The 23,647-nt window shown below is 41.9% G+C and overlaps 1 protein-coding gene across 1 annotated transcript in view; it reads left to right on the top strand.

The window, feature by feature from the left end:
- The window catches only part of ANO2 (anoctamin 2), a 272,975-nt gene that overhangs the window by 232,826 nt on the left and 16,502 nt on the right, over nt 1–23,647 (top strand). Inside the window, exons 17-20 of the mRNA XM_077807418.1 lie at nt 2,595–2,706; nt 3,819–3,876; nt 6,376–6,476; nt 16,740–16,888. Of these exons, the coding sequence (XP_077663544.1) occupies nt 2,595–2,706; nt 3,819–3,876; nt 6,376–6,476; nt 16,740–16,888 (420 nt within the window). The remainder of the gene's footprint in view (nt 1–2,594; nt 2,707–3,818; nt 3,877–6,375; nt 6,477–16,739; nt 16,889–23,647) is intronic.

Below are 23,647 nucleotides of genomic sequence, written 5' to 3'. Positions count from 1 at the left end.
GATCCCCTTTCCATCCCTAAGCTCATTTGGGCTGCAGTTCAGCAAGGGACTTAGGCATGTGAGTAACTTTGAGCACATGAGTAGTACCATGGAAATCAATGAGATTAGTTTCATGCTTAGTTATGCATGTACTTAAATATCTGGCTGAATCAGTGCTTAGGGCAGGAGGCAGCAATAACTTCGCCCACAGGCACTGTGAAGGGCTAGAAGGCGAATCACTAGGTCTTCAGGCAGTGCTTGTGGCCTCAGCCGGGGAATATCTGTGCAATGCAAAGGAAGGACATTGACTCCCCCGCAGTACCGGCAGGAGTGCAGATTACACCTCTTTCAAAGGGTCATGTTTCCTGATGCTGAGTAAGTCACCCTATCCCCAGCACCCAGGTGGCATTAGGCCTAATTCAGATCTTATGTGTGTTGGTGTAAACTGGGGTATCTCCCCTAAAGTCATGAGGAAACAAATGAAGTGTAAAACAGTGGTAAAGTGAGAGCAGAATCACCCCTGTTCATGTGTTACAGGGGCATAGTCTCTCCCTCAGCGCAATTCCTTGGCCCAGCCTCCATGTAGCACTACCTGCAAAGAGCATAATTCAGCTCTGGGGTTTTGATGGTATGTATTCAGGACACCGTTGGATATTTTAAGTTGTATAAACCATATGTTAAAATGTCCTCCTTTTCTTTTATTCATTCATCCATTCTACTCCTGTTCTGACTGTATGCATTCTTGCCTATCAGACCTCACTAACTAAGGGACAAATCCTGACCTCCTGAGGCAGTGAACTTTGTGTGTGTGTGTGCGCACGTGAGAGAGAGAGAGAGCAACAGGGGATGGATCACTTGATGATTGCCCTGTTCTGTTCATTCCCTCTGGGGCACCTGGCACTGGCCACTGCTGGAAGACAGGATACTGGGCTAGATGGACCTTTGGTCTGACCCAGTATGGCTGTTCTTATGTGTGTCAGGGGGGTGCACATTTCCTTCCTGGGACAGAGCTCATCTCTGTGGGAGTCATCTGTGAGGCAGGGGTTCTACTCCTACATGGAACTTCCTATCCCCTCCAAGGGCTGCATTGTTGCCATGGGGTTATTCCTGCCACTGGTCCCCTTGCAAATCTACCCAGCACATAAGCTCGTATTTGGGCTGTGCAGTGCTAGCTGGATTGGCCCCAAATGAATAATTTTTAATGAAGTATTTCCATAAAGTCAGGTGGTTTGTGTAACTGAATTTTCTAAGGGCTAGAACTTCAAGAGCTCAGGTTGCTGGATGCTAAGCTCTTACAAAAATCTGGCCACAGGTGTCACAATGCTAGGCGCTTTTAATAATGTGGTTCTTATTTAGGTGTTTTAATGGAAGATGAGCTCTTTTTAAAAAAAACCTGAACCAAATCACTAGGCTGCACAATTTCAGTAATGCTTTCAGAGGCTTCTTGAGACTGATGCACTGAATCGCCCTTATTATTTCACATTTTGAATCCACTACAGTGACAACCAGCATGAAATAACAACAATCTGTTCTGTGCCTGGTTAAACATGCATGGTAGCTATCCTCAGAAGCCCTGTGCATGGCTGATAAAAAAAAAAATCTTAGTTTTTATGTTAATGTAGATTAATACTGTTAATGTAAATGTAATACTCTTTAAGGGCTTGATTCTGCAAGGTGCTGAAGTCAACTGAAATGTATAAGCAATTGTGTGATGTATTTTCAGAAGTTTTATAGAAGACATATCTAAAGGTGTGGAGGGTGTATGGAGAGGGGAAGAACCTTCTGGAACCGATGGTCGTCTTGTTAAAGTTTTGGAGTGGGGAATGGGGCTTAGGACATTTAAGTTCACTTTCTGTCTCTCCTCCCCCACAAAAAATGTTTTGTATCAACTTGGGCAAGCTATCTAGAACCTGATTCAGGAAGTTACTTCAGCATGTGCTTTAAACATTTAAGCAGTCCCATTGAAGTCTGTGGAACTACTCGCATATTTAAAGTTAAGCAGGTACTTAAATACGTCGCTGAAGGAGGCCCTGAAATGTTTGTGCCTCAGTTTCCCCATCTATGAAATGGGAATAGCAGTACTTCTCTATTTCAAAAGGTGTTGTGAGAATAAATTCATTAAGACCTGATCCACATTTAGACAAGGGGCTGGAGGTGTAAAAGGAGCCTTACTATAAATGAGAATCAGGCCCCAATTAATGTATCCTTCCAACACCGTTAATATTAACAAGATAGCCGCATGTTGTAGAGATGGGGGTCATCGGAGTAGAGAGAGATTGGGGCAGACCCTCAACTGTGTAAACCAGCAGAGCTACCCTCTGAGCATCTGGTTCATTTTATAGTGTACGTAGGTGCCTCTATATGTGTCACTGCCAAATACACTTTAATTGAAAGAATAGCCGGAAATTTGCAGGAGTAAGAAGAAAAAAAGGACGCTGTATATTTTTCTAGTGTCACTCAGTGCAGAATAAAAGATATGATAAAACCACATTAACTCTAATAATACAGTTTTTGCTTTTGCTTGAGTCTACTGAAAGACAATTACATATTTATCTATTGCTTTTGTGGGGTTTTATGTTTTATTGTATTTATTTATTTATTTATTTATTTTGCAGAGGTACCAAAAACAGAGAAGACCTTTGAAGAGAGGTTAATTTTGAAGGCTTTCCTATTGAAGTTTGTGAACTCTTATGCACCAATTTTTTATGTTGCCTTTTTTAAAGGAAGGTAGGATGAATTTACATTGTTGATTTATTATTAATGGCCCCATGTTGCAGGCTACTGATGGCAGTAAGGTCATTGAAGGGTCTGGAATGGCCATCTTAGTACCCAAAATGGCAGAGGGAGTGGGTCAGGCTGGCCTGGAGAGATTGTTCTGGGGTGAGAGATCCATAGGTGGACTCATGATCAGTTGTGCTTTCCTGTACATGCAGGATCCACTGCCTACCAGAACTTGATGGTCCATAATGTAGTAGATGGAGATCTTAGGGTGATTGTTTGTAAACAATGTTTTAAATATGTATGTATTTCTGAATTCTAGTTAGATTCATATAATTGTTGTGCTCCTTTTAAGTTTTATAAACTGTTAATCTATCTATTAAGCTCTTTGGGGCAGGGACCATATTTTTGTTCTGTGTTTTATACGTGGCCTCACACAATGGGGCTCTGGTCCATGACTACGGCTTCTAGACACTGTGGTAATACATATAATAAAAAATAATATATTGTGAACTAATGCTTGTGGATGCCATCAATTAAAAAAATCACACTTTTGTCTGAAAATATTTTACTTACAATTTTGAGAAGTATTATCTAAGGCAGTTCTAAAAGACATGGGAGAAAAATATTTTTTCTAGTCTTTTTTAAGTATTGTATTTGACAGCCCTTTGTGTGTAGTCACTTTCAATGTGTATATTCAGAATAGTCCAGGTCCTGAAACCCCTCACACATGTAAGTAACTTTGCTCATTAGGACTACTCAAATGCATGAAGTTATTCATGTGTAACAGTTTTCAAGATCAGAGCCCCGGTCAATTTTCCCATTTGTTAGTGTGGGTTTTAACCAGGCGAGAAAGAAAAACATTTTTATAAATAGGAAAAGGTGATTTTAGAACTGCAAAAATTGTCAGAGAGACTCAGGGACAGGCACAATATTTGAAACTCGGTTTAGTTAATTTATCTGAAGTTGACGGTGGGTTGTTGTTTTTTTTTAAATCATGTTAAAATAGTTAATTGGAAATTTATTTTAAAACTGGCTACTGTGTATAAGCAGTAATTTTGTTGAGGATAATTTTTAATACATTGTTTTTTCATCATTTCATATATTTTTATTACTTTCAGGTTTGTTGGCCGACCTGGTAGTTATGTATATATGTTTGATGGTTACCGAATGGAAGAGGCAAGTACAGATGGAATTCAAACAGAAAACATAGTTAAAAAAGAGATATGGATGAGAGTGCCTTTCTAAGGAGTCCAGTGAACAGCTGAAAAAAACCTATCACATTTATTTTACCAAAATTCTATGCCTTCCAAGAAGAGAAAAGAAAAATTCAAAACAAAATTCATTCCCAATAATCTGTCTGTTTTAAATACCTATATGGCCCCATCATCATAGTATCTGAGTGCCTTACAGTGTTGTGATCTATTTATTTTCACACATCTGTGAGGTAGGACAGTGCTATTATCTTAGTTTTACACATGGGGAATTGAGACACAGGGAGATGAAGTCATAGGCACTGACTTTTAGTTTTCCTTGGGGGTGCTCCACCCCCACTCCTGCTCTGCCCCTCCCCCGAGGGCACACCCTCACTCCGCCTTTTCCTGCCCCCACTCCAACCCCTCTTCCAAGGCCTCACCCACCTGCTGCTCGCTGCTCTTTGCCCTCCCCCAAGCACCTCCCCCAGCTGCCTAAGGAGCTGATCGACAGTGCCGCTAAACACTGTGGCTGGTGGGTGCTGAGCACCCACTATTTTTTTCTATGGGTGGGTGACTTGCCCATGGTCACACATGAAGTCTGTGGCAGAGCAGGGGCTTGAATGCAAGGGCTAGTTTTGTGCCCTAAGCATTAGACCATCTTTCCCCTTGAAAAGTCTGGAAAAAATATAGTTCTGGGATCTCGCCACTTTGTCCTCTTAGGCCCCGATCAATCCTGCAGACACTTTATGCTTCACTTTAAGCAGGTATTGGTATTCCCTTTAAATCAATCCAATTAATACAGTGCCTAAAGTAAAGAACACATACAAGTTTGCAAGATCAGAGCCTTTGTTTATTTGTATCTTTCCAATATGGGGGAAAAAAGCAATCAAATGGATACTGTTGATAATTAAATTCAATGTATAGTAAACATTTTAAAGGAATATACAGTAGTCCCAAAAAGAAAAGGAGTACTAGTGGCATCTTAGAAACTATGGTTTTTCAGAGTGCCATACTTGTTTTCAGAGTGATTTTATTGGTGAAGCACAAATCATAGGGTTGGAAGGGACCTCAGGAGGTCATCTAGTCCAACCCCCTGCTTAAAGCAGGGCCAATTCCCAATTTTTGCCCCAGATCCCTAAATGGACCCCTGAAGGATTGAGCTCACAACCCTGGGTTTAGCAGGCAAATGCTCAAACCACTGAGTTATCCCATATATGGTTATGGAATGACCATAGAATAGAATGACAATAAAATTGGAATGATTGATGGATTTGGTGTTCTGAAATGTTTTGACTATATGGTAGTGTGGATTCATATAAATGTATGTAGTCTTTGCAAGCTTGTACTTTTAAAATATTGTAAGCTCTTTGGCAGTCTTTGTCTCCTCCTCCGCCCCCCTCTCCCCCCCCTTCACCCCCCCCGCGATTGGTTGTAAAGCACCTAGCACAATGTGGTCCTGGTTCCTGACTGGGGCTCCTAGGTGCTACCATAGTACAAATAAATAATAATAATAGTAATTAATAAATATTGTGTAACAACTAAAGCATGTGTGTTTTTGTAGTGAGGAACATTATAGTATATATTCATGAAGCAGTCTATTAGAAATGGATCCTTTGAATAGGAAACAATATTTTACAATTTCTTAATAACTCAATATTTTGATCTTTCCATATATTTATGAAAGTTTTAGGGGGAAAAGTTAAGGTTGGATTGTTATTGTAAATTGGTGATAACGAAAGATTATATGGCAGAGGAAACTATCTGGATTCTTCAACCATTAATTTCGAGGTTTTTTAATGTTTAAGACAGTGGTTCCCAAACTTGATTCGCGACTTGTTCAGGGTAAGCCCCTGGCAGGCCTCGAGATTCTTTGTTTACCTGAGCATCCGCAGTATGGCTGCTCGCAGCTTCCAGTGGCCGTGGTTTGCTGTTCCCGGCCAATGGGAGCCGCAGGAAGCGGTAGCCTGGCCCACACCGCTTCTCGTAGCTCCCATTGGCTGGGAACGGTGAACTGCGGCCACTGGGAGCTGCAAGCAGCCGTACCCGCAAACACTCGGATAAACAAAGCGTTTCGCGGCCCGCCAGGGGCTTACCCTGAACAAGCCGCAAACCAAGTTTGGGAACCACTGGTTTAGCATCGTTAAAAGGTATATAATTTACAGTTTACTGTATCTTTTGGATTCTAATTAGACTTTACTGAAAAACTTTTTGAAAATTTGGCTTAGAACTTTAAAAGTCCTTTTCTAGTTCCCTGCCACACCCCCCAGAAAAAGATCCTGGTAAAATTCTACCCCAGGTTGAGACCTGACGTGAAATTTAAGAGGGATAAGTTTCCTTGGAATTGGCAAAGTTACATGGGGGAATTGAAAATCTGGCTCATAATGCAAAGTTAATTTCAACATTAGTTGTAAAGCAGCAATCACTGCTTCCTCGTGCCTTTGTCGTAATTCATTAACAGTTTGTGCTTTTCCTTAAATTACAGTGTGCTCCAGGAGGCTGTTTGATGGAACTCTGTATTCAGCTGAGCATCATTATGCTTGGAAAGCAACTTATTCAGAATAATCTTTTTGAAATTGGAATCCCGTATGTATTTCAACCTTTTCCGTTACCATGCACTTTGTTCCTACACGATTGTAAATTAAAGGCTTGATCCTTCTTCCACTGAATGGGAGTTTTGCCATTGACTTTAATGAGCCCTAATTGAATATACTTAAGATGATGATAAATCACGCTTCTGGTTATGATGAAATAATCTGGCTGTATTTTACCTTATATAATTGGCTATATCTGCAGTAAATGGATTAAAGAAAATGTCTGAATATATTGAAGAATTGATATAAATTAACTTCAGAAACCTACGGAAAGTAGGAAAGATATGATAAATCTCTTGGGAAGTTTCAGAGAAGCTTTCAGAGTAGCCGCATTGAATACAAATGGATATGAAATGGGGGTGAAGGAAACAATGGCTCATATAAGATCTTAAAATGGGTTATTTGATCTATACTCTTTTGTGGATTTACACATGAAACCTACATGTTTTTAATGTGCCCTTCACTGTATGATTTTGTAACTAGACTATGGAGAAGATGGTGACATGCTATTTAGCAGCTGTCTTACTATAGTGAGCTTATACATGGAGGCGAATTTTGCATCATGTTTTGAATGTGGCAAGAACTCTGGCTTAGTGCACCTCCAGTGGCAGGTGGGTTTGCAGCCAAGAGCCATCACTGAGAATGTCTTGCTGCTAAGTCTTATGAATTTTACCCTTGCTTCTCTCAACTTCATCATTTTTGTTGATGACAGCATTCTCTGAGGTGTGTGGGAACATTGGTAGTCTTTGATGCGTAGGTACTGTAGGGCTTACTACAGTGTCTGATCCTGCTCCACTGAACTCCATGCAAGTTTTGCCATTGATGTAAATGGATTCTGGATGAGATCCTTACTGAGGGTTCTGAAGAAGAAGAGGACTAGAATCTTGATGGGAGATGCACAATAGAGTGTCATTGAAATACATTTGAAAATTGGGCCCTGTGATGGGTTGGATCACAGAAAACCCCTTGGGAACTGCCAACTGATGTGCTGAGACTATTTCTAAGTCTGTTTTCCCCGGCAGCTTGGAACTTCAGTGCCCTACCTGGTTTGAGCCAGACACGCTAGCCGGCTGCAGATCCAGACCCAGGTCTGAACCACGTTCCCTAACAGCTGCAGGCTTAACTGAAAGCAACTTAAGAAGTGTTCCTGTCTCTAACACTCAGATGCCCAACTCCCAATGGGGTCCAAACCCCAAATAAATCTGTTTTACCCTATATAAAGCTTATGCAGAGTAAACTAATAAATTGTTCACCCTCTGTAGCACTGATCGAGAGATCTGCACAGCTATTCCCCCCACCCCCGGTATTAATACATACTCTGGGTTAATTAATAAGTAAACATTGATTTTATTAAATACAAAAAGTAGGATCTAAGTGGTTCCAAGTAATGACAGACAGAACAAAGTAAATTACCAAACAAAATAAAATAAAACACGCAAGTCTATGACTAATACAGTAAGAAAACTGAATACAGATAAAACCTCACCCTCAGAGGTGTTCCAGTAAGCTTCCTTTTACAGACCAGTCTTCTTCTACTCTGGGTCCAGCAATCACTCACACCCCCTGTGGTTACTGTCCTTTATTCCAGTTTCTTTCAGGTATCCTTTGGGGTGGAGAGGCTATCTCTTGAGCCAGCTGAAGACAAAATGGAGGGGTCTCCCAGGGGTTTAAATAGACTTTCTCTTGTGGGTGGACACCCCTCCTTCCCCCTGTATAGAATCCAGCTACAAAATGGAGTTTTGGAGTCACATGGGCAAGTCACATGTCCATGCACGACTGAGTTCCTTACCATCCAAGCCACATTCTATCTTGAATGTCTCCAGGAAGACTTCTTATGTGGATTGGAGTCTTCCAAGATCCATTGTTCATTAAGTGTTTCTTGATTGGTTACTTAATTTGCACATTCCTTTCTCAAGAAGCTGACCAAATGCTTTACTAAGGCTACTTAAAGTCAAGCAAGTACACAGCCAATATTTCTAACTTTGAGTACAAAAATGACACATGCATACAAACAGGATGAATATCTTCAGTAGATCATAACCTTTACAGAGATATGTTACATGGCATATGTAGCATAAAACGTATTCCAGTTATGTCATATATAGATGCATAAGCATATTCCCACAGAGCATTATGGGGTGCAAAGTCACAGGCCCTTTTCCTCGGAAATAATTTTTTACTGTTAAAGTGGAAGAAAAAGATATGGACATGGATTATGCATGGCTTTGTCCTTCTGAAATTAAGCTTTACTGAGGAGGCCTGTTTTCTGTCCAAGTCTCATGAAGTTTATAGCATATCTTGAGGAAAAAAGTGGTAAATTGCTCCAGAAGACTTTTACATGTCGGAGGCTTAAAGCTTTCTCAGTGTGAAGAATCTGATGTGATTTTTTTATTTCCTTCTTCCAAATGTTTACTGTTACTGGGTTTGTTTAAGGGGGGATGGTTATGAAGTTATAAATACTGCATTTATTATCTTTGATTCATGGAAGTGGAGACTAACCAGTCAAAATACAGGTCTACTGTCAGAATATGTCTCAATCCACTGAATGCACTGCTTAGTGAAAGAATGGGACAGCCTCATTCCACTTGCTTCTCCTCCTTTGCCAACAACCTGCAGTGATCTCAGTTTAAAATTGAAATATGTATTAAATAAAAACAAGTTTGCTTTACTTCTCCTCTTCCCAGAGGAATACCAGTGCTATCTCGTTATATTGATGCTGACAAGCCTTTTCTGTCTCTGTTCGTAAATTATATGATGTCTCAGCTTGTCCCATTCTCACCCAGATTAACTGGAACCTCTCTGCCCCTCCAGCCCAACTCAACTGGCTCCCTTCTGTACCCTGTTACCTCTGCTCCACTCCTGGATTTCTTCATTAGAACTGGCCGGAAAACTGATTTTCTGTCCTGCAAAAATTTCAAGATTTAAAAAAAAAATGAATTATTCCCAAATTGGGACTAATGTGTTTTAAACTTTTTTTAAAAATCATCAAAATCAATATACAGTTTTGTGAAAAATGTTGGTTTTGTTGAAACAGCTTTTTCTGACCAAAGACTGTTTTGATGAATATTTTCTGACCAGCTCCACTCTTCCCGGGTACTCTCTTCCCTCCCATCCATCTTCCTTGCTAGATCATCCCGTCTCCACCAGAAGGTCTTCTGTCTCCCCTAACGCCCTCTTCCGCCCCATGCTGTCCACTGCCCTCATTTCTCTTCTCTTCCTGCACTAGGAATGTTGTATAGTGACCAATCCTACGGAGGCAGAGAGATGGAATAAATGGTCTAATAGGTCTTTCCGTCTCTCACTCCTCTCTGTCCCCTGCTCTGTGCCTGTCTTGAGGAGAAAGCGATCCCAAGAAAACAGTGCTAATTCTCTCACTGGCTCTCAGCACTCCACTCAGGGATAGTTGTTGTGCTGCCACTGAGTTCACCCTGGTATTGAATGTAACAGAAATAACTTTTCTATAGGTATTATGAACCATTCTCTAGGCTTCTATAATGGGGACATAATTATCTATTAAATTCTGTGGAATGATTCATAACACCTATAGAAGGGGTTTAATTCCCTATTGAATTCTGTTGGTTTTTGGAGTTATTTCTATATAGCTCTATTGGTTTTGTTGCTATTAAAGCCCATAGGGGTTTTCCAAAAGGGCAGTGTAGGTTTCTGTTTCCCTGCAAAAGGTTGTGAAGCATCAGTCTCATTTGCTGCCTCTTTCACTCAAAAAAACAGGAGTAATTGAAAGGCCTGTACAGCTGAGCAGGTTATGGGCTGGATGCACATGACACCCAGCCAGTGCCTTCTCCTTCAACATAAATGTTGCCATGGTCAGAAATGCCTGGTTTACATCTTATCCACAGTCAGTGCCAGTTGGAGAATTCAGAAGTTAGGTTTCACGTGTCAGCTCTGCTTTGTGCAGAGTCATAGAACAAATTCTAACCTGTTCCTAATGCTTCTCTGGAGAAACTGCTCCTTGGCTATGATAGATGTGATTTTCTTGTATTCTCTACCTTCCTGTGATTTGTTTTTCCATTTCTGCATCCAAGAATATCAAAACGGCTAGATCTATGTCATGGCATTGGAATTATGGGATGCTCAGCCTTCTGGAATTGCAGCAACATGCTTTGTATGGCTGGAATTCACAAATTTAACAGATGCAAATATGCCACAATTCACTCTGAGGTGTCATATCCCATAATTCTCTTCTTATGCCACAGAAATTTCTGAAGGGCTTGAGAACCCGGAAATTTTTTGAAACTCCTTTACACCAATTTTATATTTTCCACCTTCACTGAAAAATTCATGCGGTTATTTTATTACTCTATATCCCTGACCTTGTGATAAATGCCTTATGGTGAAATTCTGCCCTCACTGAAGTCAATAACAAAACTCCCATTGACCTCAGCAGGGGAAGGATTTCACCCTTAACTTACAATATCACTTTCCATCAGTTCTTTCAAAATGCACTTAAAAATGTTGGATGAGAAAATCAAGGGCCAATAAAATGTATTTCAAGACAGCCTTTCATGGCTGTTGTCATTTGTGGTGCATTTTGGTTGCTAATAAAGAATTCTTAATGCAGAAATTCATCGGCTGTTTATAGCTGAACGGATGCCAATAAATAACAAACACAACCAAAACTCCCTTTGACTTCAGTGGGAGTTCTGAGTGCACAAGCTGGGCCGGATTGGACTGTAAATCTGTGGCAGTCTCCGAGATTACAAACCTGCTCCCAAACCTGCTCCCAAAGTTCCCTCCTTTTGAGGGAGTGAGCACGTCACAGGAAGCTGACTATAGAAACTGCAGGACCCTCAGGCCTCCTTCCCCAAAGCAGCAAACACAATTACACACAAGGGCAGAGAAACTTTTAGTCCCCACACTCTCCCACCAGATACAAAGTGCTTGAAATACCTAACCCAGTAGTCTTTCCTCTGTCCATCACTCTAGATGGGGAAAAGCAGCAGTAGCTGGGAGGAGCCTTCACAGCCTTCTGACATCAGTAATCCCTCACCTCTGAAACTTGGACTCTGGATTTTACCCTCTTCTTTCCTGTGTTGCGGTTCATTTCTGGTCTCCATTTTGACTGTCTCCACTCACCTTTTTGTACAATTCTCCAACAGCTTCACTACTAGCTCCATTGATGGCAGAAGTGGTAGACAGGGCACTGGTGTTTTAGCACCTTAATATTCCTGAGAGGATGTCTAAAATGGCACAGCAGTGAAAACACTAGCAGCTGTTCTGCAACAGCTCTCCCACTGCTGGAGCTGCACTGGTGGCTGTGCAATTGAAGACAAAGACTAATGAAGACAAGGCCTTTATCCTGCCCCTCTCCTAACTCTGCATCCTTTCAGCTGCCACTGTTTCTCTCCTCTTCCCTTTCTACCTCCCTCTCCCTTTACTCACTTCCCCGTCTTAATCCAAAATGTCTTTTCTCTTCCCCACTCTAACGGTCACTGAGCGTCCTCTCCCTAAAATATCCCTAAAACCATATAATCAGATATGTTTAAAAAAGAGACCTGCTACAAACATGCTGTGTGCCTGCCACCACTTTCTTCACTTTACTGCATGCTGTTATCTTTTTATTCCCTCCCCCCTCCCCCCTTTTTTATCTTCAGAGCTTGCGAGCTCTTTGGAGCCAGGACTCTACTGAGTGCCCTCAACTTCCATTTAAGGTGCTAGTTTCCTTGAATCATTGCGTTCTGATAGTAGGGAACAGATAATACTGGCTAAAACCAAGCCTAACGGGAAAGGATCTGTGCAGTCTCTCTTATTCTGTTCTGCTACATCTGTTCAGACCTGACCAGCACTGGACAACTGCAATACTACAGCAATCTCCTCTAAATCTAGTCTTCCTCCCTAAACAGGTCTGACTCTGATCACCTGCTCATCTCCTTTCACAGGAGCATGGAGTTTCCCTGATTGTGCCTCTGAGGCACAAAGCACCCCAAAGTCCTTCTTGGTCAGTCCATAATCTGGCTCACAGTACACAAGAAGATAAAATAGACCAGATGAGCTTTCCTTGCTTCTCCATTGCTTTCAGCTTGATTTTAAAATATTGATCTTCTGGATCATTATAAAAAAGTTTTCACACAAGCATACCAAAAGAGTTTATCAGTTTTAATAGTGCAATCATCTGTGCAGCTGTGGAGTTCTGCAAAAGTCATTTTTACTTCTCTGCTGTGGTACAGCTCGAGAATAACCCTGGCCATGTCTATTTAGTGAAATCTTCTGTTTCTTTAATTTCCTGACACATTTCTGATTTGATCTGAAATTTCACATGCTTGGGTATGACACAAAAGTGCATTTTTGTGAAAAGCTTGAGTAGAATCCATTTGTCTTTTTTTCAGTTGATCGTTTCAAAATAAATTATAAATAAAAACATTCTTTGGGGCTTAAGTTAAAAATTGTTCAAGCTTCCAAGCTTCATGCTTGGCATGAGGATAGTTCATCGTGAGAAATAGTCACAATGGTAAATTTAAAGAAGATGAAAGGTAATTCAAATAATTCTAAGTGACCGAATACTGGGTTTAGTGCATTCACAGCAAACATTTTAAAAAATCAACTATCGTTTTACTTACAGAGTTCCCAGTGGAGCTACAGAAATGCATTAAACTCCATGGCACAACTCTCTAGTGCTGCACCTAGAGGATTAGATCACACATATATAAACTCCACATGTAAACATACCACTAAGAGCCTCGCACCACCGTTGGAACAACAATAAGAGTGCTACCCCTTATATAGCACTTTTCATCTGTAGATCTTAAAGCATTTTACAAAGGAGGGGGTCAGCATCATTATCCCCATTTTGCAGATGGGGAAACTGAGGCACAGAGCAGTGATGTGCACATGAAAACACAAAATCATGTGCACCATGTGACGAGCACAATTTATGTCAATCAGCAGTTGAATCCTATGCCTACATGGGCTACAACACTCATTAATCAGCATACATACTCCAGAGCCATACATACATCCCTCTCATTGGAGCACACCTACTTTCTTATCCTAATTTACTGTATGATCTCCAATAACATATTGTGCATGGAACCAACCGTTACTCTCTCCCCTCTTGACTTTGCACAGACAGACACCCCTCCCCACCCCCAGTATATTCAATGGGCTTGATCCTGGGTTTGATCCTTGATCCTTGTGTAAGTCAGGAATATCTCTATTCAAGTGGATGGCATTCCACAAGTATTAAGCTGGTGTGAGATCAGAACTGGGCCTACCACTTCTTTATCTATCAGCACAATCACACACAGTAATCAAGTGCTCTTCAATCTTATCTGCATACAGAAATAAGACAGGCATTTAAAGCCCATGTCATTTACTGTAGCAAAAGTAATTATGGAATACTAGTAGTAGATTTTTTGTTTTTTTTACTGTTCACTGTCTAGTGAGATCCTTTATAGCATCATGAAATTTACCAGCGATCTGCTGGAAGGACCTTCTGGGAGATCTTTGTTTAAATTTCTCCATTGGATTGAAGGGAAGGTTCAGATCATTCTGCTGCTCCTCCTTCCTCACCCGTGCATGCTCAATCACATTTGCCATAGATGACATCCCTTGAATGTCATAAAATTACTTCTGAAGACCAAATGTAGTAGTGCCTTTAGAATGGGCCAGTTTGCACCAACTAGAAAGCAATGTTCCTTGGTAGGGTACCCTAATTCCTTCATATAAAGTCTTACAAATCCCACCCCATTCAAATTGCATAAACTGAACACTCTGCTTTTTATTATCATTATACCAACAGGCCAAATCCTCAGCTGCATCTGGCACAGGGTGGCTTTTATGAGAGCTTTACAGGTCTCTGATCCTGGGCCTGGTTCAGTCTCTGTCACAACAGAGAGCAGCCTTAGGAGTCCAACTAAGTCCCCAACATGCCCTGCTCTGGGCTGTTTTAGAGCTGGTCACGGTGACGCGACACCACACAGGAATTCCCCTTACACTTGGGTAATCCCTACATTGCTTGGAGCTTCCTGCCACTATGGTGGCACAAAGCAGCCAGAGTGTGGGCCAAGAACATGACCCAATCTATTTTTCAGGAACAACAAACAGACCGGTTTGCCAGGTAGCATTGCCCCCTCCTTTGGATAGGGGTCTGAGACAAAGGTTTGTTTTTTTTAAAACTGGAAAACAAATAAATAGATAGACCCCTCCCTCACACTCTTCTGTCTGCAACACGCACATCTGGTTCAAGGGGTTTTTCATAGGCTGCGGGGGGGGTGGGGGAGGGGGGGGGGAGGGGAGGATTGTGAGGGCCCCTGGTTCTGCCATTGCAACACTTCATTAGAATTAATCTAGCTTTTTACTCATGCTATACATATGTGAACTGCTATCAAATAACATTTACATTCATGAAAGACAAACTGAGAAATTGGCACTGTGTTAATGTGCCAATTTGTTTTAGTCCTCCCCTCCCCACCCATTCGAATCCACTAATTAGGCCTCTGTTCGGTCCACCCTGGGGGAATGAATTGATGTTTAAGTGACCAGAATGCTGGCTCAGATGTTGGTTCCCAGTATTCCATTGCAGGGAGTCAGAAAGTTCTGGGGCTAATCAAGAATTGGAAGAGTTTATTTTCCATTTCTGATTGAGAAGCAGCCAGAGTCTCACAAGAACTGTAGATCTTTCAAGACTTCTACCACTGAGATAGCAAAGATCTTTCAAGATCAGCTATTCTGCTTTACGAGGCTGAAATCACACACACACACACACACAGTGTTCCCTTTGACGTACTTCCTCCAGGGTGTATGTAAATCTCTACCCTTTGGCCATCTGATTGCCTCATGTGTGTTCCAGGAAACTCTCCACAAAAAGGCAACTTGAAAAAAATGAATCTGTTTTTTGTAAACACACAATAATCCTATTCCAGATTAATCTGTATAATTCCACAGTTTCTAGTAATTTAAAAATAAATAACAGCTTTGTATCCAGTTCCAGGATATATCTTTCACTTTTCTCATCTATTCACCTGTCAAAATACTTGTTACAGCTTTTAACACCAATTATACTTTTCTGCCTATAGCTTGTTATTGGATGGTGTTCTCCCTTTCATCGTACACATGCCTGAAAAAGGATTTGTGTGTGCATCAAGGGGACAATACACCACCAAGGACCAAATGCTGTTTGTCTTAGTCATACTATGTGCTGCAACTGGCTCCCTTCAGCTGCTTCTCTCCATGACCTCTGAGCACAGCTCAGATATAACGGGGAATCAAGGCCATCCAGAACCTTCAGGATCAAAGTTATTTTATAAATTGGAGACATTATTGTGTTTATTTACGTATTTATATTCCCAACCATTTTAATTGGTATGTTCCTCATTGTTTTTATTATTTATAATGCATTGTTTTAGCTGTAGAACATGGAGTTTCTGCTTGCTGTCCACAAGCAATGTTCAGGCCATTTGACATTTGTATGGGCTTATTTGTTACAGGGAGTATCTCGCTATGGGCAAATCACACCAGTGCTCTGGGATCTTCACCGGCTGGCTGTTGGTTAGCAGCCTGATTTTAATATGTTAGTATTGACCTTCAGTGCCTCATGTGGCTTGGGACCTACCTGCCCGAGACACCGTCTCCCTCCCCATACTGCAGTTGCAGTAAGCAGAGGTTCTCCCACTGGAGCGCCTATGATTTGAAAGAGAGGCAATGTCTGGCAAAAGGGCTTTAGAATTTACTTCACTCCTGCCCCCTTTTTGCTCAAAAATAGCCCCAATCCTTTGACTTTCAGGATACGTCACAAGGCCCATCTCTGTTCCCAAGCTTGTAGAGTATGGGGGGAGGAGACAACGTTGGAATGAGTACCGTGAGGGTGAAGATTTGTGGCTGGAGCGATATTTTTTTTCTTTTTTAACAAAGGGAGAGATGGTCGACACTATGTTTATTTGTGCATTGTAATGTTTGGCAAATGTTCCTGGAGCTTTGGATAGATGCCTTATTGTCTGTCTAAATCGAAATAAATATTAGAGAGTAATAGGCCTGACTCTCTGCTCTGTTCCGTTGGTTTTAGTGTCAATGCAGTTACACAGAAACATAGGCATTGCCACACTGGATCAGACAGTCGCACGGTCCGACTAGTGCAGTACTGTGTCTCTGACTGGCCACCATCAGATGCTTCAGAGGGAGATGGACGAAACTCTGCAGTAAACTGACATGGGGTAGTCTAACATAAAGTTGGTGTTACAGGGCAGAGTCTGGCTGAATTCCTGTAAAAAAGAGTTGATATAATTAGACTTTCATTTCCCAGGAAGTTAAAAAAGCTGTTCAGGAAGCTGAAGGATGAAAGGACTGAGAAAAAGGAAAGTGACTCCAACCACTCAAAGCACCCTCAGCAATGGGATCTCGATTACATGTTGGAACCTTTCACTGGACTGACTCCAGAATACATGGAAATGAGTAAGATCTCTGAGTTCATGAGGGTCTGTTATCTTAAAATCTTGTTTTTTCCCCTTCTCTTTTCAGTGGATTTTAACAGCAACTATTGCCACATGTTAGCCTGAGAAAAGCTATGTGTTTTAAGTGCTGTCTTGGCTTCATGAAAGTTATCTGCAGATGTAGTGGGTGCAGAAATGCACCATACCAACAGCAGAATACCACTGGGGCGGTGCAGTCTTAATAATGACTAGACTTCCAAAAATATGATTATTTGTATTACAGTCATTGTTGGAGACCCCAACTGAGATCAGGGTCCCACTGCACTTGGCACAGGACACGTACATAGTAAGAGAGAACCTCTGCCCCAAAGAGCTGATCTTATACATAAACAAGACAGACAAAGGGTGGGAGGAAGGAAGCATTATTATCCCCATTTTACAGATGAGGAACTGAGGCACAGGGGTTGAGTGACTTGTCCCAAGTCATGTAGGACGTCTGCAGCAGAGCCTGGAATTTATCCCAGGTTGCTATCCCAGGCTAGTGCTTTAAAGATTATTCTACCTGTCAAGTAGTATGCGCACCCTTTCTCCTCTGCCAGCCACAGTGCAGAAGAGGTGGCCATGTATCCCCCCCACACACACACACACACACTGGAGAGACTAGTGCCATTGCTTGTGCTTATGTTACTATGATACTTGCGCTCAGGGATATGGATCTTGGGTATGATTCTTCTCTCACACCAGTGTAAAGTGGGAGTAAGTCCACTAAAGTCAATGGAGTTCCACAGCTGTGAGAAGAGAATCAGGCCCTATGCCTAACATTTTAATACAATCCATAAATGTGGGCACACTCTAATTTCCATTGACTGCTGAGTTAATGTTTCCACATGGCTAAACAACTCTGTGATCCAGAGTGTTAGTTCAGTCAGGCCAGTACTGCTACTGTGACTTCAGCTGCAATTATTGCACTAATACCACTGTTCTTCATACATTTCGAGGTCAAGAACCAAGCCTCCCCCGCTCAGCAGAAAAGAAGTCTGTAAATAATAAATACTTAAAAGCATTGAGCAACTTCTATGGAAGCAGAATTCATGGTTTGGTGAAAGGTTTTAAACAAAGCTTTGTGCTATTCCATTGTTTTCAGTCGAGTTACACAGCCATAATATAGAACAGAATCTGGTCCACGTGGCAGATGGACAGTGCAGTTTGCACAACAGACCAAATTGTTCTGTTGTCAAAAGATGTGCTATGCCAGTCACGAACTGGTGTTTGCAGATCTGGATGTCGGCTCTGTGCAAATTGGTGCTGGAGTAATACCAGCAATCCAGGAGTTTTCTGTCTGCCAGAGTTTTACAGGGAATGCTCCACCCGCAGGAAGCTTATGTCATAAGAATATAAGAACATAAGAACATACAGGGTCAGATCAAAGGTCCATCTAGCCCAGTATCCTGTCTTCTGACAATGACCAATGCCAGGTGCCCCAGAGGGAATGAACAGAACCGGTAATCATCAAGTGATCCATCCCCTGTCACTCATTCCCAGCTTCTGGCAAACAGAGGCTAGGGACACCATCTCCGCCCATCCTGACTAATAGCCATTGATGGACCTATCCTCCATGAACTTATCTAGTTCTTTTTTGAACCTTGTTATAGCCTTAGCCTTCACAACACCTTCTGACAAAGAGTTCCACAGGTTGACTGTGCATTGTGTGAAGAAATATTTCCTTTTGTTTGTTTTAAACCTGCTGCCTATTAATTTCATTTGGTGACCTCTAGTTCTGGTGTTATGAGAAGGAGTAAATAACACTTCATTATTTACTTTCTCCAGACCAGGCTTGATTTTATAGATCTCAATCATATCCCCCCTTAGTCGTCTCTTTTCCAAGCTGTAAAGTCCTAGTCTTATTAATCTCTCCTCATACGGCAGCTGTTCCATACCCCTAATCGTTTTGGTTGCCCTTTTCTGAACCTTTTCCAATTCCAATATATCTTTTTTGAAATGGGGTGACCACATCTGCACGCATGAATTTATATAGAGGCAATATGATATTTCCTGTCTTATTTATCCCTTTCTTAATGATTCCCAACATTCTGTTAGCTTTTTTGACTGCCACTGCACATTGAGTGGATGTTTTTTCAGAGAACTGTCCACAATGACTCCAAGATCTCTTTCTTGAGTGGTAACAGCTAATTTAGACCCCATCATTTTATATTCATAGTTGGGATTATGTTTTCCAGTGTGTATTACTTTGTATTTATAAACATTGAATTTCATCTGCCATTTTGTTGCCCAGTTACCTAGTTTTGTGAGATCCTTTTGTAGCTCCTCGCAGTCTGCCTGGGACTTAACTCTCTTGAGTAGTTTTGTATCATCTGCAAATTTTGTCACCTCACTGTTTACCCCTTTTTCCAGATCATTTATGAAAATGTTGAATAGGACTGATCCCAGTACAGACCCCTAGAGGACACCACTATTCGCTTCTCTCTCTTCTGAAAACTGACCATTTATTCCTACCTTTTGTTCCTATCTTTTAACTAAAAAGAAAAGGAGTACTTGTGGCACCTTAGAGACTAACCAATTTATTTGAGCATAAGCTTTCGTGAGCTACAGCTCACTTCATCGGATGCAGTGAGCTGTAGCTCACGAAAGCTTATGCTCAAATAAATTGGTTAGTCTCTAAGGTGCCACAAGTCCTCCTTTTCTTTTTGCGAATACAGACTAACACGGCTGTTACTCTGAAACCTATCTTTTAACTAGTTACCAATCCATGAGAGGACCTTCCCTCTTATCCCGTGGCAGCTTACTTTTCTTAAGAACTTTTGGTGAGGGACCTTGTCAAAGGCTTTCTGAAAATCTAAGTACACTATATCCACCAGAGCCCCCTTGTCCACATGCTTGTTGACCCCCTCAAAGATTCTAGAAGATCGGTGACGCATGATTTCCCTTTATAAAAACAATGTTGGCTGTTCCCCAACAAATTATGTTCATCTGTGTATCTGACAATTTTGTTCTTTACTATAGTTTCAACCAGTTTGTCTGGTACTGAAGTCAGACTTACCGTTCTGTACCTACCTAACTCTTAGTTATCCTCCTTTGTACTCTATTCACCTCCACTTCCCATCAGCAAAGAGAGTAGCATCATTTCTACTACCAAGAGAAGACAGTGATACCAGGCATGAATTTGGCCAGGATGCACGTCAGCATCTGATACGGAATTCCAAAGCAAAGCTCATAAAGGCCTCCTTTCATTCTAAGTGTGCATGTAGAATAAGCTCTGAGGAGCATCTCTATGAGTCAGCAGAACCCATGAGGGCAGAGGTGCAAATAATCACCAAATGACTCAATGATGCCGTTCTGGGATACAATCCAACTGCATTAATCTGCAGGGACATGAGACCACAAAGAAGCGGTATGCAGGGATTCCAGGGAATAACTTAGAGGCCAGAGTGTTCACACTAGAAAAAAAAAACAAAATTGCTGCCTACCCCAAAGCAGTACTGCAGCATCAAAAGAGGATTCCAGGCGGACCAAGCACACCACAAGCTTCAGGGTAGGAAAGCATTCAGAAAAGAACCACAGCTCATCATACGTATGGCAAATTTTCTGAAATCAGACGTGTTAAATATTGTATGTCACACCCCTGTCTTAAACTACAGACAATCCACTGTAAGAAAAACACCTGAATATATGCATTTTATGTTACAACGTGTGTATCAGACAAGACAGACACATTTTATGTCAATATTTTAATTGATGTTTATAATGGCAGGTGCATTGTATCATTCTCTATAGCTCAGTTTGTGGCCAGCTCCTTTGACCCTTCACTGGTACAAAAGGGACTTAAAGTTGCCTTCCCCAACTATCCTCCCCTCCACCAGCTGTTTCAAGAACTGTTGTTGCTCACCTGGGGATCTGGCTGTATGTTGCAATCTTCATTATTTTAAACCACACACACACACACAACCGCCCTCATTTTCACATGCTCATAACTTATTGAAAAATTCTCCTGTGGGACTGAAATGTTCCATGCTTTGCATCAGCTCAGAGGTGAATTTTGTTTTGAAAGTTTGAGCAAACTCCTGTCAGCAATATTTGACTTATACAAGGGTGAAAAAATATAGACTTTTCCCCTTGTAAATATTTTCAGATGCTTTTATGCTCAGGCATAACTCAACAATGTCTGCACTTAACCAGGAAATGTTGGATGTTTAGCTGGTCCACTCCCAGGCCCCTTGTTTTTATTCATCATCAACAAATAGAATACAAAAAAACCTGTTTAAATATTTGTTCTTGCACATCTGTGGTAGTAGATGTTGCTCATGTTCGGAGCTACAATGCATTGTCAGTTGTAGCACTAAATTCCAGGTTGCAGCTTTAAGCCTCTGAGAAGAAACCAGAATTCCTGTCAGGATTTTATGGGAGTGCACCCTGGCGTGGGAGCTCCACCACTGTACTTCAGGGTGCAGTACATGCTCCATCATGTCAGACAGGCAAAGCTTGCTGTTAGAGCTGGGATGGAGCCATGATTCTGCCGTCACCTTGAACCTCTCCCCTTCCTTCCGCTAATGCAGTGCCTGTGCTCCCCACCCCAATTATAGCTGGCCTGGCCCTATAACAGAGCTAGGGGTTGGTGAAGAGGGCTCATTGCACCCTCTTCTCCCTGTTGCAGATCCACACAGGGCCCACTATGGCTCTTTTTCCGTGGTCATGCATGCCCCATGTGGAGATGGACCATTGGAGCGTCATTTCCTTCATTGGGATTCCATGTGAGTGGAAGGGTCTGCCTGCATGGAAAAACTTGCAGGTTCAGGACCTAAGTTATCAATTCATAAACAGGATCATCATCAGGCTTTCAGCATGCACTTAAAATAGGTATCCTCTGTTTAAATAATAATGTAGAATGCCTCATTGTGCAATCATTCACGGATAATTGGATACCATGTTTCAAGAGACAATAATCTGTATCCCAGGTGGATGAAGTACTATTCCAAATATTTGTTTCCAGCAAGAGAACTGGATTATGTGGTGAGGAGAATGGCTCATTGTCTCTGTTATTATGCCAGTTCCACAGCAAGCTATGCCCTGTCTGTGGGATTCAAGACAAATGTGAAACAAATGAAACCTAAGCTGCTCCTCCCCTGGCCTGCCTGTTGCTCTGAGTCCATATCACTAAATTCAGCTGTCAGATTCACTGCTGAGTGACTCAGACCACCCACATGGACAGGAAGCACTTTGAGCAGCTCAGCACTGAACCTGTCAGTTGAGATTGTTCTGAAGGGCATCAAGCAGCAATGGAGAGGCCAGGAGCAACTAGATGTAGCATATTTACATTTTTTTCTAAATTGGACTCGAGAACATGGCTTCAGGAGAGAGGGCAATACAAGGAAATACAAGGGCAGCGGGGGGGGAGGGGAGTTTTATCCTCTTTAATTGTTTTAAATGACAGTGTAGTTGGGCTTTAAAATGGGATGGGGTATCTGGGAAAAGGAAGGGGACTCCTGATTGTTGTTACAAAGCCAGATCCTTAAGTCCTTCCCCAATTTTCATTCTGTCGGTACTTGGGCAAACTAGTTTTGGAGTCAGTTGGTGTTTGCTTGAATGAGGCATAAGTAAAAGCTGAATAAAGCCCTCCAGTTTTGGCTCTGTGGGTATGGCAGGTACTCAGAAGCCATCCAGATATTGGGGAACAGTCCCCAAAAAAGGACAGAGGGCCAGATGTGTGGAAATATTTGAGGTACGTATGTCCCTGTTATCAGAGGTAGGAAAATGCTGTTTATCCACATTTTACTGATGGGGAGCGGAGGTACAGAAAAACCAAGTGATTTATCCAAAGTCACCCAGGAAGTCTGTGACAGAGCAGAGATTTGAACACACGTCTCCCAAAGTCTAGGCTAGAGCCCTAGCCACTGGACCCTCCTGCCCTTTTATGCCCTTTTAGAGTTTCCACTGCAAACTTCCATCAGGGGGGATGAAAGAGAGTGGGGGAATCTGCCTATCTGCTACCCCCATACACAGATTCTGTACATCTCCTGTGGGTCCAGAGTAATCCCTGTCAGAGACTGTGTCTCTGACAGGGGGTTGCAGAGGGCTGAGGGTGTGCTTTTCAGACTGATGAAGGGGTGGGCAGGAGTTTGATTTTTTTTTTTTTTACGTGCCTGGCTAAATTCCTGTTTGAAATGATTATTTCAATGCTGCTGGGATGTTATTGTATTACTAGTTATGTGTTAGGGAGCCTAGAGCCTTGGCTAGCTGTCTGCTTTGTTATTTAAATCTAAATAAACTACTAAATAAAGTATGGTGGCAGTATGCATCTGCACTACTTCTAGGTCCCCTGCAGCTTTGCCCTTGCTCCTTGGGCTCCACCCTGGGCATTCTGGGTTAATCCAGCAAGTTCTGAAGTCTGTGAGTAGCGCCACTGAAATCAGTGGGGCTATTCATATACTTAAGTATTGTGCTCAGTTGGGCTACAGTGTTATTTAGCACCATTCAAGATGGAGTCTCTTGACAGCTTGGTTCTCTTGGCCCTGGTTACATGGATTCCCCATTCAGTACCTACTTCTGCCCTGATACACTTGTATGGGGGTTCTCCAGCACTAATGTAACCTTTGACTGTAGGCACTTTCCTCATCAGTTTGCACTGGGTGTCAGGTCAGGGTGACAGACATTGGGCCTTCTCGCCTTCCCCTGGAAATCAAAGGAGAGTCTTGCCATTGATTTTAATAGAAGTAGGAGTGAACCCTTCATCTAGACTAGAAAAGCTTTCCACTAACTGCTACATAAA

The sequence above is a fragment of the Eretmochelys imbricata genome, chromosome 1 (genome assembly GCF_965152235.1).
Source record: "Eretmochelys imbricata isolate rEreImb1 chromosome 1, rEreImb1.hap1, whole genome shotgun sequence".
NCBI classification, from domain to species: domain Eukaryota; kingdom Metazoa; phylum Chordata; order Testudines; family Cheloniidae; genus Eretmochelys; species Eretmochelys imbricata.
This window is presented reverse-complemented; position numbering and strand designations above follow the sequence as displayed.